This window comes from Watersipora subatra, chromosome 8 (assembly GCF_963576615.1).
Source record: "Watersipora subatra chromosome 8, tzWatSuba1.1, whole genome shotgun sequence".
In the NCBI taxonomy this organism is placed as follows: domain Eukaryota; kingdom Metazoa; phylum Bryozoa; class Gymnolaemata; order Cheilostomatida; family Watersiporidae; genus Watersipora; species Watersipora subatra.
The window spans coordinates 49,764,122-49,782,949 of record NC_088715.1 but is presented as its reverse complement, the minus strand read 5'-3'; the positions used below and the strand labels follow the sequence as shown (position 1 = coordinate 49,782,949).

At 36.7% G+C, this 18,828-nt stretch overlaps 1 protein-coding gene across 1 annotated transcript in view; it reads right to left on the bottom strand.

Moving 5' to 3' along the window:
* LOC137402089 (PDZ domain-containing protein 8-like) overlaps positions 1-18,828 on the bottom strand; it is a 67,646-nt gene that overhangs the window by 34,859 nt on the left and 13,959 nt on the right. The window contains exons 6-7 of the mRNA XM_068088553.1: positions 17,157-17,216; positions 11,433-11,634 (exon numbers count right to left, since the gene is read on the bottom strand). Coding sequence (XP_067944654.1) covers positions 11,433-11,634; positions 17,157-17,216 — 262 coding nt within the window. The remainder of the gene's footprint in view (positions 1-11,432; positions 11,635-17,156; positions 17,217-18,828) is intronic.

Genomic DNA, 18,828 nt, shown 5'->3' with positions numbered 1-18,828 from the left:
GCGGATATTTGTTAAAACTTTACCTTTTGCAAAACCTTTATAAAAATCATTAACAAGAATATTTTGCCGATGATGATAATAATGATGCCCAAGAAGAGATACCCATATCTCTATGGCTTGGAATTAAGTAATAAAAACCGTTCTCGTAGCCGTTGGGCAAATAACGGCTCGAGTTAATGGTGTTGATGTCGAGTTATCTAAAGCAATTTATCATTGCGTAGGAACGGACCAAACCAATCCGTTCAAGTTAACCTTGTGTTCGTGAAAATTTTTTACATTTTATCCGAGGGTGAGTTATCCGAGTTTGACTGTACTTAGCCGCCAAAAATTCCTAAAAAGTTGGGGCGGCTCAGCCGGCCAGCCGCCCCAGGGAATACGGGCCTGGACACATGTGAAGTGCTTGAATTCTAATCAATTTACTAATTTGCATTTTAATTCCTCCACATAATTTATACAAGAAATATAGTAGTCCTTGCCTTGATGGGGTACGCAATGGTAGATGAAAACTGAGTTGGTAGAGTCCATCGACAGGGTATAGCACACACATGCTGATGCATTAGCAAGAGCCTTCACCCACCATCTTCAGATATATTTCAATGTTTTTAGGCTACGACAACGGAACATTTACTTGATATTTATAACAGATGTGCTCGTAAAAATATTTCATTGAATTTTTTTGCAGGCCATCAATAGAGTAATTACTATGTGGATCGGATATCACTGAAAGTGGCAAGTAGAGGATAAATCCAAGTTTATATATATATATATATTGGACTAAATGAATCATCATATATAGCCATTACATTATAGAAGTTTGTTCTATATTGCCACATGTACCTCTTACGTATGTGTTGGGAATTCAAAAGAAACCTTACATACAGGTACCCCACAACAGCATTGAAGCCAATGAGAGCGGGTATGCTGGCAAAACTTCATGATCATCATCTTCATTCTGTTAATGTCCTTTTGACTAAACTTAACTTCAAGATGCTATAAACTCTTACACAAAGTAAAATTTAGAAAGTTACACCAAACTTGTCCCACCACATAACATTGGAAAGCTGGATTCTGTTGTGTAACTTCCTGATGAAATCATGGAAACTAGTCAGATGGTTAGGCAGGTGACGAGTAGGCAGGTGACGCACCCAGAGAGCAATAGTTTTATCAATGAAGGGCAATTGTGTATACTCACAAGAAATGTTAATTTACCGTGTTTGCACTAATTGCACTTAACTCTTTCGCTACCGTAAGCCGATACATCGGCTGTCGCGGTAATAGAAGTACAGACCATAAGCCGATGTATCGGCTTATCAATAGGGTTTCACTTTTCTTTTCATTACAAAACCTACATGCTAGCTAGACCAAACAAATTATGTCTCCAGCGAAACAACTTTGTTGACAATCACGTGCAACCAATCAAAACTCTTTTTACTAAGCAATTCCATTTCTAATCATTGTTCAAAATGAGAAAACCAGATCGCTATCGTCATAGCAATAAGAAATTCACCGCGTTCGCTCAATGCAAAGGAAGCATCAGAAATTTTGCGAGAGTGGGATTCACTAAATAATTTTTCACTTTTCTTGTAGACAATTTTGTTCTGAATAAGATGCATTTCACAGTAAAAAAAATCTGCATTTATTCTTGAGATATTGCATAAATACTAGCGGTATATTGAATTTCCAGAAATCTGTTTGAATTTCAGTATAGCGATTTTAGCGCAGAAGCGAAAGAGTAAAAGGCCCACAATACTTTTTCAACAAACAGCTAAATTCATAGATGTATAGCTTAGTTTTTATAGATAAATTTTTTCCGAGCGTAAAATTCAATAGTGCTTTCCCATGACATTCAATCAGGTTATACAATCTAACTTAATGATATAGTCGAACAGCCTGTGCTAGAATCCAACCCTGAAGTTTTACGACCTTTTTATTTGCATAAAAATTGGACCATCAATAACCAAAGGGATGAATTTTCTAGAAACATTTCGAGTAACCGAAGTAACTCAAGTGGTAAACATGGACCCTAATCAATCACTAGTGTTACATGCTACGAAGTTATGTAGTAGTAGTTGTCGTCTTCGTAGCATATAAATGGTTTAAAACGTTGAATCTTTAATTCTTTGAAGCGATTCAAACCTTCTTTTCAAGGGGGGAGTATTTTTAAAAACAGTGTATTAACAATGAAGTACTGCGTATGATGTAAACATCAATATTCGTATTATTGCGCAAATCTTTGCGATCGGAGGTTGGATTTTCATCATCTTCATTAGTGACGTCCTTACAGCATCCCTACGCAGCTCTGATTTTAATGCACATGTTTTAAAAATATTATCTCCGAAATACAAAATACTAATTCCGAATTTGAAATAAAAATTTCTTACACGCTTTGAGATTAACATTTGACTTTAGACGCATATTAGGAGTGTCAGACGCGATATAAAATATGCGCCCCGTTGTAGATAAAAGAGCAACAGACTAATATAGAAAATGCCGAGATGTGCGACAATTTCTTCGTAGCATGTAAACTCGTCAGCTACGAACAATTGGGAGTTGTGCGACTACTCCTGCGTATCATGTAAATATGTCCTATTCATTCCTGTGATCAAAACCATAACTTCGAAGCTCAAAAACTCGTAGCATGTAACACTAGTGAATCAAAAATCTCGAATGGTCTGAAATGGTATCTTTATAGAATTAGTGATTAGTTATGATCAGGAGATTGGCTGAACTTTTTTCAAATCGGGGCATCGCTAGATACACTATGTTTCCATGATGCGCAGTGCTTCGGAGTTGCGCTATCTCCGAATCATGGAAACGGCGTCTTCGCACTGAAATCACTGCGCACTGATCAGTGCGAAGCCAGTGAAAATTCGCAGCAAGGAAACAGCGACTGCGCAGTGGCTGCACATAGCTCTCATGCCGTGGAGACGGATTCTTCGAGGGCCATAAACTAGTACAAAGGTTGTCCTGCTAATCTTGTTTTTTTCTATTCTTCCGATCTTCTTTCACCTAAATTTAATTATGGTAAGCATTCACGAGGATGATGAGCTGATTACTTTCCTGGACTTTGTTATAAGTGCCAACACTTTTCGAAAAATAGGTGGCAAGTCCTAAATTAACGTTTAAATAATATATTACTTAGAAATACTTATTAAAAATATATTACTTTGTAAAAAGTGTGTTAAGGTTTGTAAAACCCTGTGAATGTGTATTGTAAATAAAAGTATATTGACGACAGAATCATAAAAAGACCGTTTATGACGTTCGGTATCCGTGATCGATTCTATTTCTCCATCAGGCGATTCGATTTATACAACTTCTCTTCTCTGGCTAATTTGCTGAAAACCACTGCGCAGCATGGAAACGTACAATCCCCTCGACTTCGAAGGGTGCTGCTTCGCAGTACTGCGCAACATGGAAACAGTGATTATCATCCAAAAACAAAGCTTCTCACATAAACCCATAGCCATGGAATTGTGGTTACCTCAGGTGAACTACATACATTACAGCCGTCCTACGCTCGGTCATCCCCATCAGAGTAGTGCCCACGCATGAATTTTCCATAAACATGAATGCAAATGGCCACTAAGTAGATTCGTGATGGCCATTGACCATGAACAAAGAGTGTGTGTAATACTAAGATGATAGCTAATGTTGAGTGGCTTAGTGAAATTATTGAGGAGTATGGATCAGTGTTGTGTCGTGTATGGTGAAGTGTATGGTGAAGTGTATGGTGAAGTGTATGGTGAAGTGTATGGTGGTGTGTATGGTGAAGGGTGGTTCCCTTGTCAGCCACGAGAGCCCAGCAGCAATCTTATGCGACATGAGGCTAAAGCCTGGTTCCCATATGCGTTATGCCACAAAGCACCGGCGACAGCACCGCAGGCTATCAGCGGTGAAATGTGAACCTACACGCCGGGTACTGCCGAGTACTACCGGTAGTTGCCGGCTGTCAATGCAGAGTTTAACGCTGTTCAAATTTCGCAAAGAGCCGTAGGCAAAACCTTCCCGAAATGCACTGTACAGGCGAAGGTCACCATTATCGAAACGGCATGGCGAGTGAACATTTTTTATAAGGTGATCAGCATTGCAGCTTTATGGGAACAGAAGTCGCCGAGCCTAGAGTCGCAAGCGTGTTGCTGTGCAAGGTTACCGCCGGGGTCTCGCAATCGATATGAAAACCAGGCTTAACTGGCTCGTATTCACTTGAAGGTTAACATTCACAAAGTTTTAGTTGACTTTATCAGAAAGTATCTGTATTTGTTTCTATCACCTGCATTTGTTTTTGATGTTTGAGGTAATTTGACTGACTGATGCTTCAAGGTTAAAATTGAAAAAACTTGATCGCGGTTAAAACGCTCCGATAAAAAATACATGAAAAATGATGTCACTAGTTGCTATCTTTGCTATAGTTAAAGGTTGACTTGCAACAAAATTCACAATACCGTTATTTGGTAACAAAAGATTCACCATGTCTTACTCTGTTGTGTTGTAGGTGCAAAATATGTGGAAAGGTGATTACAAGCTCTTAAAAGCTCAAAAACGAACAGAAAATCGCAGCCACTCGAGACCGCCGTAGTTTGGATTCCCTTTCCAAAACGGCTCAAATGTGATGTAGTTGTGAGAGATGGTTTCTGTTTACACTTTCTTGCAACCTTATTCGTCGAAATATTTTCACAAATATACTTCACGCATTCAATAAAATTATGTCCATTGTTCTTACGCGTCTATTTTATCGTCATTACAATGCTGTCACTTTTAGAACTGATATCTTATAACTTACCATAAAAAATCGTTAAACTTTTTAACCTTAGCTCGAAAGAGTACATATCATTGTCTGATAATCATGACGAGCCTGTTGGTCACCTGTTATAATCGAAAAGTGCTGCAAAAATTATTTGCGAAGTGATGGGTCAAATGATCAGAATACGACTCGACGATTGAATAATGCCGAAATAAAAGTGTAAAGTAGCGAGCATCTATATTTGATACCGGGGTCTTCGGTAAAACCCGAAGTGTTTGTCATAAACTAGTACTACGATAAGTTTTATATTGAGCTTTTTATTGGCCTTTCAATTCACGTGAGAACATACGCGACAAGACGATGACCAAATTACGTGGTTACGTCATCGAAATAAAGAGATTCTAATCTACGGCCGCTTTTCGTTTTTGAGCTTTTAAGAGCTTGTAATCACATTTCCACATATTTGGCACTTACAACACAACAGAGTAAGACATGGTGAATCTTTTGATTCCAAATAACTGTAATGTGAATTTTGTTGCAAGGCAACCTTTAATATCGGCTATTGCGTTCAAGTTACAGTTCAAGTTACATGGTTACGCATCTCTATTTTGTCGGCCTCTTCGCGACTATAGATGTCACAATCACACTTTCACTTGATTTGAGTGTTTTAACAGCGATCGAGTTTTGTCGATTTTAATCTTAAAACATCTTGGCAGTCAGACCACCTCAAACATAAAAAATATTGCTAATGAAAAATACTGATACTTTCTGAAGAAATCTACTAAGTTTTTGTGAAAGTTCATCTTTAAAACAAAGTTGTCAGCGATCATACGGCCAGGTTGTCAGCGATCGTACGGCCAGGTTGTCAGCGATCATATGGCCAGGTTGTCAGCGATCGTACGGCCAGGTTGTCAGCGATCGTATGGCCAGGTTGTCAGCGATCACATGGCCAGGTTGTCAGCGATCATACGGCCAGGTTGTCAGCGATCGTACGGCCAGGTTGTCAGCGATCGTACTGCCAGGTTGTCAGCGATCATATGGCCAGGTTGTCAGCGATCATACGACCAGGTTGTCAGCAACCATATGGCAAGGTTGCTAGTGGAAGTTAAGGTTATTTAGAAATTGGCTGTTCTCAAAAGACGAGAAAAGTTGATAAGCATGATTCCCACAACAGCTGTGATATTCGAACATCAATTCTGTGCCTAATTTTACCTGTTCAGCGCATTTTCTGAAAGTTTTGTCGAAGAATCGCTAGATCTGATTTCTGTTCATGATAGTCCGTCACGTATTGCTATGCACTGTCATCACGCCTGCGGCCACGCCACGCACTGTCCATCACACAATGTCATCAGAACGTGTAACCTATACGGGAACTGGTCTTAACCCTTGGAACCCTGGCCGCTTTTGTCAATGCGTGTCAGTAACCTTGGGCAATCTTTCCAACGATCCGAAGTTTTTAAACCTTTATAAAATATATCTAAATTTGCTCATAATACAATGATATTTGATAAAACACTAGTAAAAAAGTCGGGCAACCCACAGCAAATGTCATCAAACTGAAAAAAACAGTGCTTCACCATTATTCGGGCTATAACAATAAACGTTCGTACGATTTTACAAAACTAGTAAAAACATTTACAGTAGCAGCATATTCATTGTGCATTTACAGTAGCAGCATATTCATTGTCCTTTTACAGTAGCATCACATTCATTATGCATTTACAGTAGCATCATATTCATTATGCATTTACAGTAGCATCATATTCATTATGCATTTACAGTAGCATCATATTCATTATGCATTTACAGTAGCAGCATATTCATTGTGTATTTACAGTAGCATCATATTCATTATGCATTTACAGTAGCAGCATATTCATTGAGCCTTTACAGTAGCAGCATATTCATTGAGCATTTACAGTAGCAGCATAGTCATTATGCATTTACAGTAGCAGCATATTCATTGAGCATTTACAGTAGCAGCATATTCATTATGCACTTGTTTATCACCATTTCGTGACTCAAAACACACTGAAACATTATAATTAGTATCATAAAATTATTTATTTGCATCAGAATCATTCATGACCTACTAACAAATGAGTCATATAAATTTTTTCGCGATCTCGTTCTAATAAAATTTATTATTAAAATGAAGGAAGTAGGTAAAGATATTTGAAAACTGTTACAAATGGAAGTGAAATTTCTGGTCTAGCATCCTATGAACAAATTAATTTGATCGGTTTATGCTGTTACTTAGAATCAGCTTTTGTAAAAAGAGCCATGGGAAGGCTGGAAAACTGGCCATTAGGGCTCAAAAGGTTAAGGGGAGCAGTGTTAGTAAGAATATGTTATTTCAAAAGACTGTGTTGCAGGGTCAAGATGAGGAGATGAGAAAGCTGAGCAGCTACTCTCTTCCTCTAGCCTCGATGTGTCAGCATTTGCTTCGGCTTTTAATTATTTATGATAATCAGAAAGACGACCTTGTCCAAATTCGGTTACCGTAAAATCTCGAATTGAATTACGTGCTAAAATTCTGACACCGTACGGCATTAATGTCGATACAGCTGAAGAAGAGTGAAAAATATGGGTGACATTAGCATCTTTTCACCTGTAAAGAGGTTAAATTTATTTTCCAAAAATTCTGATAATCTAGCTGAAAAATACAGTGCCACCCTGTATTTGAACGCCACCTTTAATAAAATGCCACTATAGAGGAAGGGTTGAAAAATAGAGCAGCAAGGGGTTCAAATAACGGTTTTACGGTAAGTGATGCCACACCCAGTCGTAGCCATGACAAACTAAAAATACTCGAGTTTGTTTGGTGCCGAGATTGATGTGATATTACCTGGTTACGTAGCCTACAGCAGGCAGCTGCACAGCTGTCATCTTCCCACTGAGGCACTGATGTTGGTTTATGCGCTTATCATAAATGATCTAATGAAGCTCAACATGGCTTAAGAAATGGTTTCAAAGACAGCCTAAGTAATCAGCCCTACCTCACTGTTTCCATGACGAGGTTAACCCACAAGAATGCATCATTCGCAAGATGGAAACTGCAAAAGCCCTCAAGTTAAGAGAGTTGTGTTCCTCGCCAATTTTTATCATACGTTTTATGCTTATGAAACACGGAAATGTCACTTGGGATTGATTAGTATTTCCATTTTTAACATTCCACTTTAGCTATTCCATTTTGAACATTTTTCGTACTGGAGCCGCTACTATTTCAAATTTACAAGACAAGAGCGCATGACCTCGGGCATAGAATTCCTTATTTTTTTAACAAAGTACCTGCATTAATCAACGGTATGCCAATATTCTTTGAAACAGTTATCGCACGGTAACTCGAAATGGGCACACGACTCCAAATCCGCATCACCCACACAATAGAAAAATAGCGAACAGAAAGTCACCACGTCACTATCTTTCATCAAATACGTAGCAACAACACAAATAACTAGTGCTAAATTACACCCAGCTGGTCAGTCAGATCTAAACAAAAAGATTTGTAGGCTTTCCATCGTTTTTTTTTACATCAAGTCGTTTGCACATGCGCTCGTTCACGAAATCGCCGCCATTTTTGTAGAAAACGATCGTTTTTCTTTGATTTATTAGTACTTTTAAATGTTGTTTTGATACTATTATAAAAAAATTGCAAACAAAAACATCGTTTTCAAATTATCATTGCAAAAGCTTCGTGTTTCTAACGAAAATATTGTCTATAAAGATGGCCGACAACGATAAAATGACGTCACGAAAAAACGAAGGATAAGGTGACTTTACCACCTGAATTCCCTACTATGGTTATATCACGCATGAACAAAACACACCTGCTTCTAAAGCGTGTCATCAACGCATTCTGAATAATATAAATTTGAACAGCAGTTGTCCAATAACAAAAAGTATCCGTATTCGGCTCACAAATTTCTAATTTTAGCATTAAAATATAGCCATTTCCTTATATATTTCGTATTTGATTGCAGTTTTAATTATCTGAAGAATTACATGTACTGTTAAGACTAATACGTGTACAAAGAACAAAATATGGACTAAAATATTCATCAGGTAATATTGAGTTACGACTACCTGTTACATGTGAGGTCAGTTCAGATAGAGGATACAAAATGGTGTGAATAAATTATTTAAAATGCTTAATATTATCTGTTTTCTTTGCTAGCTGCTTAAACTTCATATAATTACTTAGTATTTTGTGTTAGCTTATTGCTATTGAACTCTATGAACTCTAAAAGTTCTCAAATAAGTGATAATTGAGAAGTTGTGAGCTCAACTTCATGGGCATTTCCCCAGAAGGTTTGACCTAAAGAATGAATCCTCAATTTACCTTCAGTAAACCTGTCTTTAGAGATGTGAACTTTATTATAGTGATGAATCATTGTTTCTATTGTTATTCCTTCTTTCTTTCAAAAGGGTAGCTAACCAAAAAGTGGATAATAATTTTTTTGTTTTTTACATGCATATTTTTTATTTTTTACATATTTTTGTCAACTTGGTATTTTTAGTTTCCAATAAAAATCTCGTTTTTTTCTTTTTTACCCTATCCTGCTAATTTATTAATGCTTTATTATTTAGTATATGTCAAAGAGTATTGGTACATTCAGAATGTTCTATAACGAGGCCACAAACAATTTTGAGCTGAGCTTGAGCTCTGCATAGCATATCCTTGTATACCTTAATTGCGTACAGTATGAGGTACGACCGCGTCATCAACATGCGAATAGCTAGTCAGAACCGATTGAAGTCGTAATTCGGATAGTGAGCGCACACATGAAGCTATTTTATCCCGTTCTTATTAATAAGCTAAAAGATTTGCATAAAAATACTCTGTAATTTGTTGCAGTTCTCATAGTCCCAGTTAGACCAGCTCTGTAGCTCTATGGAAACCTCTCTACCTACTTATACACAGCCTGTTTGCTCCGTTGCTAAGGTTACATCAATATTCGCTTGCCTTTAATATAAACATGAGCTGACAATAAAACCTTTTCATACTTATTGTGTTGTTATATTTTCCTACATATAATTTAGTTGTTTAAATTTAGTTTTCTAACATAGTTAAAACATTCGTTTTAAAGATTTGTAAGACAAATTAAATGAAATCAAGTGTGTGTTCATAAAAACTTTTGCAACCTGATAGGACCGTTTTGACATACCTGAAAAGAACTATTTTGCGACTATATAGGCATAATGCTGATTGCCTTATCACAATCAGCATTCAGCATCCACCAGTACTACTCTCACTCATTGTTAGTAATATTAGTTAACAGTTGATCATTTTCATAGACCTACATGGCAAATTTTTTGGCAACTTGAAAAGCATCCGAAAAATGCCAAAAACCACCATCAAACAGACGAACTTCCACGACATGGATGAACTAGCGGATATAATTTATTATGACTATAACAACAGCATCCTGTATGTGTTAAAGATAGCTGCCTGGCAGCAGAACAGTAAATCAAAGTAGGCACAATCTCCCTTCATTTATAGCAACAAAATTATTTGGAGATTTCCCATTAGAAACACAGAAGTGATTTGGTTTTTTAATTTTTGATTCATTTTCATCAACAATAGTAATTAAACCATAACCTTCACCTACAACTCTTTTCGTATTTTCTAGGTAAATCAGCCACGCTGATTCTGATTTTGTACCCAAAATAATGATTGGTCCACTAACCTTCAAAGTCATTTAGGCTTTTTTAAAGCGTTTCAATATCCGTTTCGAAAACAAAACAAACGGCGTTACAATTTCCGCCCATAAATATGTGACGAAACCTAGCTTTTTCAGGAATGGAATTTAGGAATGTTTAGTCCGATTTAGAAGAATAGGGATGGGTGTCTTAAAACCCATTATTATCTAAATCCAGCCTTTAAAATAATCTCAGTCTTTTATGAAAGGTATATAAACTATTTAAAATTGCTAGTAGCTTGTTACATGATGTTTAAATAGGATGAACACCGAGAAAAATGAACTCACTAAAGCAAGATTTTATCACAAGCTAGCGTTGTTATCGCGCTGTTTTCAATATGCAATGTTAAATAGCTTATCCGCCTTTCAGAAAAGACAGATTATTTTTAAGGCCGAATTTAGATATTAATGAATTTTAAAACACCCATATCTATTATTCTAAATCGGTCTAAACATCCCTACGTAACTTCTGTTCCTAAAAAGCTAGGTTACGTCACGTATTTATGGGCGAAGCTTGTTGTGCCGATCGTGTTGTTTTCGAGACCGATATTAAAACGTTGTAAAAAAGCCTTCATTACTCTGCAAGTTACTGGACTAATCTTTATTTTGAGTACAAAATCGGAATCAGCATGTCTGATTTACCTAGTAAATACGATAACAGTTGTATGTGACAGTTATGGTTTAAACAAAAGAAAAAAGCTGAAAAAGTGATGAAGCCCATAATACGCATTAGCATAGCTAGTCGTGGCGTTGGGCTTGTCTTCATCATGTAATCAAGGTCAAATTTTTATGGGTAATTAGGTTTTATTCACTTCTTAAAAGATGTAATTTAAGTTTTTTCTTGAAACTGGTCACCTTCTCTATGGCCCTGTTGGCCTGTTGGTAATTCACCTGCGATGGCCTGTACGGGAAGATTGTGGGAGATTTAGATCGAAATTTGAGAATCGAGTTTGATATATTGTGTTTGATATATAAATGTGGCTAACCTGTAGATATTATGCAGAAGAGCCCAGAGCTGTTCTCCGGGTCTATGACCAATCTGCTGCAAGACACCACAGTCACTTGTAGGTTCTGTATGGCCGTCACTGACTCCTTCGATTTTTCTGTGTAAGCCAAGTCTGTGAAAAACGGCTTGACGCGCATCTTGTACGCGGGCAAGGTGTGCTTGCGCCTGATCACCCTTCTGATCTGCAGTACAAGAAGGTAACCCTATAATATGATGAACACTGTGGCTTACAGACTGTGGAGCAACCTTGCTAAGACACTGAATGCAAATGAACAATCTTTACTATAGTAAGAGCCGTGTCTGTACGTCTGTCCAAAGGAACAGTTGGAGGTTGAGAAAAAAGATTGAATTGTGCGGGATTCGGGATTCGAACTAGTGGCTTTCAGGATGGTAGACCGACACCCACGGTAAGAGCGCTGAAAAAAATCGGTATCGGCCGATCTTTTCTTTAAAAATCTGAAATTTCAGATATTTTTTAAAGATCAACTATTTCGCAGAAAACAGTATTTTAGCCTGCTACACTAATAAAAAATCATCAGCTGTAAGCTTTTTCCTTTTACTTAATGAATTTTGGGTCTGCCACACAATTTATTTTATGTCTATGGCCACATCAACACAGCGAAGGAAACTTTTTAGCTAGGACGTAATCAAAAAGTATGGTATTTCCAATTACAGCGATAGGATTTATTGCACCCAATCACGAACAAGATAACAAAGAAAGGAAACAAGAAAGCAGTGTAATATTTCTATTTACTAGCATTACGAAAGTAATTTGAGCAGACGATGCATAATGTTATCCATCTCTCTCTTGATCCTGACGATACTATGTATCGATTGTATCGTACAAAATAAACCCCATGGCTTATCGGTATTTAGCTTGTCCTCAATCATCTGTGGCAAGTGAGTTTCTTTTCAGTGCGTTTCCTACATTGATAGTGACAGAAGAAAAAGACTCCTCACTGAGAGAACTGAACCACTAACAGTAATTAAAAGAAACATTGATTTGCTGTAAACTTGTACAGGCACAGCAGTTCGTTCAGCAATAAAAGAGAGACCTCATCCTCGCAGAGAAAGCTGTACCACCAACAGTAATTACCTTTAATAATTACAAATTACAAGAAACATGAACTGTTTTGTTAATACATGCACGGGACATCAGTATTGGAATATATATATATATATATTTCTTTTCCCGTAAATAAATGCAAAGAAATAAATAAATCGATATTTATATTTTTTATAATAAAATAAACAATTATGTATGCAACACAAAATATCTAAATTGGATTGTTTTTCAATGAGAATCGGTATCTGAATTGGCTGGTGAATTTAGAATCAGGGCATCTCTAGTTATTACACACGACAACCTCTAACAGCACATGAGACTGTCAGTATGCTAATCTTTGCTATAATAAAAACCGTGTTCATCCGTTTGACCCAAGCCGCTGTTGGTGGTTGGAAAAAGACTGTATCGTACTAGATGAGAACTCGCACCTATCAGGAAGGTAAACAGACACCGTAACAACTGCGCCAATGAATCACCTTCTTACATTTTGATACCTGACGATCTCACACAGCGCGCTAGATTCTTATTTTTATACGTGCGGCCAAAACACTCTTACCAAAAACCTTATAACAACATGCATATTTGAGCTTTACGCTTTGATAATTTGAGATGAAATGGGATGAACAAAATGGTATACCTTTATCAATGTTTTTATCTCAACACCATTTTTATTATGTTATTCATTATGATGGCTCCCTTAGTTAAAAAAAATTTACTAGACTTATTTGCTATGATACATTTAATAAATTATTAAAACAGCTAATCCGATTTGCGAATAAAACTTATAAAAGTCAATTGAACATATTTTTATCCGTGATAATTTGAAACCTTTCAGACATTAATGCGTTACCAAATTACATACTTCCATATTGTTTGTTGTTCCTAAATTCTGCTGTTAATAGAGTGTTAGCATAGTAAAACACCTAAGGCTATATTAAGGATGTATTAAGGTCGGCATAAATCTGAAGAAGTTCTGAATAGATCGATTCATACTCTTTTTTATACTAGTATTCCAAAACGACAAAGTTTAAAATGCCTTTTGGTGACAGCAGCATTAACACTTCCTATATTTGAGAATTGAATTCCTTCATTAAAGATGTGATTGCGTCAAATTTGAGTTGATCTTAAAAGAAAGAATTTTTTTTTTCTATCAGTTGATATGTTGTTTGTAGTGTTAGGCAATCTCATTGCCAAGATATTTGAAGATTAAAATCGAAAAAATCTGGTCGCCGTAAAAACGCTCAGGCCAAAAAAACATGCCCAGACTTGCCCAAAATGATGTCATGAGTGAATTTATCTGTCAATATATCTCGTATTCACATCGGCTACTTGCGATAAAAGTTTAGTTCTACGCGGCTCTATTGGCATATATTTTATTTTGTATTTGCTCATGTTGGTTAGAATAAAATTGTAAACCCTACTACAGATACATTATTATGAATGTTTAAAAGGCCTCAAATAACGAAAATTGAAAATTTGTCTTACTTACTTTCTCTAAATGCTGTGTAAACATTTGAGTACCGACTACCAATTCTACCGGCCTACGGTAACTCTGTCAAGTTAACTGTAGAATAAGGTCTTTGTATCAGCACACTTCTGCCGCTACCCACATTAACGATATACAGCCTCCCAAAAGCCCCACCCACATTATGTCCGTCGCCTATCCTTGGGGCGAGGCTGTATATCATTGCCAACACTGAAAACTAGTTTCTTACTACCTTTGAAAATAATATACATAGGGATAGAGTTTTAAGGATGAGAAGTCTGCTGCAAACTGGATTTGAACTCACATTCTCCAGTTCTGCGGACATCCATATACCGTATTCAATTCACTACAATATTCTGCAAATCATGTTTTGCATTATCTTCAACAATATCATTTTATTATATAATTTTTACAAGCAAAAGATTTTCATCCCGGCATAAAGCTTTTATTAAAAATATTCATGAAGTCGTGGCCACTCACATAGTTTTAGCTGATACAATAAAACAAATTCATCTACTGCAGGAAACTCAAACAGAACATGGTTTATGCAGCACACATGCAAATCTCTCTTTCCCCTTTATGGCAGTTTCCACACTGACAAAGCTGCTTCGGCTGGTTGGACGACATAAACATCCTGTAATCAGTAAAACAAATGCAATAAATATATGTCATTCATAGATATGTCACTCTAAAGCGTATCTACTGAAAGCTTTCAAATTGGGAGTTTGATAGATTGCGAGTGTAATTTTAAAAACGAATAAACGTTTAACAAAGGCACAAGTACGCCAAGCCAACGATTCGGAGCTTTGGTTCTGGAAATTAAAGATTTGCATTGATCAATCGATTTTCTTCACTTTCTACAAGTGAAAAGTGAACATCTAAAGTCAAATCATTTACTAGATTACTTCAAATCTAATTTACTAGATAAAACTGCCACAGAAAATTTGAAGCAAATGTAGCTAGGAGAACCGATAAAAAACCATAAAACGATGATTAGTGATAGCAAAAAGTTATAATTTTATTAATTAGTACATGTATTAATGAGTACTAAAATATTACCTTTAGTATAATCATCAATCTAAGCCATTGTATTGCTAGATGCTAAAGATTAAAAAGAAGCCATCAAGAACTCACTGTACATACGTATCTCGCACGCGCAGGAAATTACATTTTAGCCTCAAACATGGAAATATAATCTGAATGTAAACTCAACAGGAAACTCTATAAGAGACTCATAGTAAAAGATAAATTTACCTCCATTCTCCGATCTTCCTCCGTAGAACTTTTACTACCTGATGCCAAGAAAACGCGGAGTCACCTTCGCAGCAATTTTTACAATTATGTTGTTCGCCAATAAAACGTGTCGATCGAGTAATTCATTAAAGTAACGATGTTAATTAATTTAGTAAATATCGATGTCCATGCGATTTAATAATAGAGTAAAATTCCTAAATTTGAGATCACAGCCAACGCGTCTTACGAGTGATAACATTTATTATGGCCTATATAAAAATTTCGCGCTGATGATTGGCTAAGGAAGCGACCTCATATTTATCGCTCGTGGTTTCTTTTCAGATATATTGCTTGTGACGTCACGAAAGAAGCACCCGCTGGAACGTGAGCTTTTTAAAAGAGGGCCCCATTCAAACGCATATATCTCTGGACAGGGTTGGTCTACAAAGACAAAAATGGCATCAAATTGTAGCTGATGTTTTAGCCTTTTATGGGTCTTAATTTCATTAAATCGAATTTTTTGACGCAACCACATCCTTAATAATTTCAAACACTGGTAGTCCTCAAATACAGCTAGGTACGGGTTACCTTCTGAACTCCGGGTCATTAAGTGATTCCATTGTTAAATAACTGCATCTTCCTTTTTACATACATATACATTATTTACCCTGTACGTTACTCCTTTATCCTTTCTCTGCTTCTACTATCCATCGGTCTTCTTGGATTTTGTAATATAAGTATGTTTTTAGCAAACACATTAAATCTCAACTTTTTCTTGTCCATTAGTTTCTGCACATGAACAAATGTTAAGCTAGCGTAGAGTACATTGAAGTAGATTTTACATATTTTACCTATTTATTCTTTTCGTTTATTTTTTTTGGAATTTCTGCGTGAATTTAGTACTTGTATGTAACATAAGTCTTTTTCATAATGCTACAACGATGGTTGATATTAGCCTAACACCTGATGCTCCATGTGCATAGAAACAACGTCATGGCTAATGTGCATGTGCAACATCTATACATTCATGGTTACTTTAACGATATTAAGAAATGCATTTTTTTCTTCATTTAGCTTCTTCAACCACATTTTTAGCATGCCATCGCAACTCAGAGCCGTTGTTAAGCGAACCAGTTACCGACTGAGAACTACCTGTATATTACTATGTCTCAATGATGTGGTTGATCAACACAAATATAAGTCATCTGTAACATGAAAACGGCAAAAACCCGCAGGACAAGCAAGTTTTGTTATTCGCAACTTTTGATCGAATGCTTCACGATTACAAAAGCGATTACGATTAAAATCCTTCGCTAGCTATTCCATTTTAAACCTTATCCACACTTCAGTTGTTCCTATTTCAAAAATGTGCTGCTAAGCGATACAGGAGTGCACCGCTATGCCTCTGGCATAGACGTTCTTGCTTTTTTTAACAAAGCGCCCGTGTTACCCCACCACATACGAATATCCAATGAAACACTTATTTCACTGTAACTCAATGTGCGCACAATTCCAAATTCGCATCAAGGTCTCATTGGCAACGCAGTGATCTAAAGAGAATGATCAACAGCTTGGCTACACCTGCCATGTCATCAGATCATCATCATCATGATTGCACAACATTCCATGACAGGTGTGAGTGACACACAATTAGATTCCGCTGTCCATAAGATTGTGACATCAATATTTAATTGCTCCATTCAGAAAATCTTTATTATTTGTGGATAGCAGAAGCAATCCTAGCAAGTGGTATAAGAAATAAAACCTATCCAACTGACAAATAAAAACAAGTCACTCTACAACCGATATAGAAATATTGATTAGTTGAAATCATTTGAAATATTGATTGGCTGGTTAGTAGCACGAGCTGACCTCAACTGATAACAACAACTTGCCTGATTTGTCAATACCGGAATGACGATCTGCGGGACATTCAGGCCATTGATATTGCTCTTCAAATCAAGGACAATGCATGGCTCCTGCAATAAGGACACTCACTGGTAACAGGTGCAACAGAATTCCACTAAACGTTGCAAAATGTAACTTATTTCAAGACAGAGTTTTATTCTTTTAATGTAATAATGAATGGAAAAACTTTTTTTATCAAGCAAATAGGCTATAACATGAGTAGCGTAGCTGATAAAATGCTTCTAAACGTGGACCAAGACTTGTTAACATTCCTTCCATAAGAGGCCTGAGGATATGCTCTGGTGCATCTAAAGAACTAGTTATACTCAATATTGAACAGTAGCACACTTGTAGTAAACCAGAAGGCTAATATTTGCATGAGTTCATAATAGAATCTGACCCAGTTTTTTCTAACAGAATTTTGTGCAGAGCAAGAAAGTTGCTGTTAAGTTCACATGATGCTATTTCATATCTTTTTTATGAACCTTCGGAGGGAAACCAAACAATCATAAATATCTACATGGTAGGTATCTGTCACTTTACAGCCACAATACCTTTAATGACAGGTGGTAGTAGAGCTTCTCCAAAATTAAACATTTCAAATGGTAAACCAGAACAGTTGCGCATGAGTTATCAACGTGGGGAGGGGGTGTTAACAAAAATTTGCTTAGATAAAAGGCACAAACCCTCCATCTATAAAGGAAGGTCTTGATGGTTAGTGAAGCTACATATACTGACTCTGCAGTAAAAGTGAATGTTCATGACGAGACAGCTGATGAAGACAGCCGAGTCCAAAATTCCACTATTTAACCCGCACTTTCTTACAATGAATGGACTGCTCAACCAAATTAAGGAATAAAATAGGGGCATATTCTGACAGGACCGCCTGTCATCATTGAGACTAGTCTTGACAGATGAACTAGGTCAAGCGTTCTACCAGGCTACAGTAATAATAAGGCATGACTCACTTTCACTTGGTAGGTGGCCAGGAGTTAACAGCGGGATAAGTAGGAGCAAGTGTTTCATTAGGTTAAAGGTTGACTTGCAACAAAATTCACATTACAGTTATTTGATATCAAAAGATTCACCATGTCTTACTCTGTTGTGTTGTAAGTGCAAAATATGTGGAAAGGTGATTACAAGCTCTTAAAAGCTCAAAAACGAACAGAAAATCGCAGCCACACGAGACCGCCCTAGTTTGGATTCCCTTTCCAAAACGGCTCAAATGTGATGTAGTTGTGAGAGATGGTTTCTGTTTACACTTTCATGCAATCTTATTCGTCGAAATATTTTCACAAATATACTTCACGCATTCAATAAAACTATGTCTATTGTTCCTACGCGTCTGTTTTATCGTCATCGTAATGCTATCACTTTTAGCGGTGATATCTTATAACTTACCATAAAAATTCATTAAACATTTCAACCTAAGCTCGAAGGAGTACATATCATTGTCTGATAATCATGACGAGCCTGTTGGTCACCTGTGATAATCGAAAAGTGCTGCAAAAATTATTTGCGAAGTATTGGGTCACATGATCAGATTACGACTTGCCGATAAGACCAGGCCGAAACAAAACTGTAAAGTAGCGAGCATCTATATTTGATACGGGGTCTTCGGTAAAACCCGAAATGTTTGTCATAAACTAGTACTACGATAAGTTTTATATTGAGCTGTTGTGG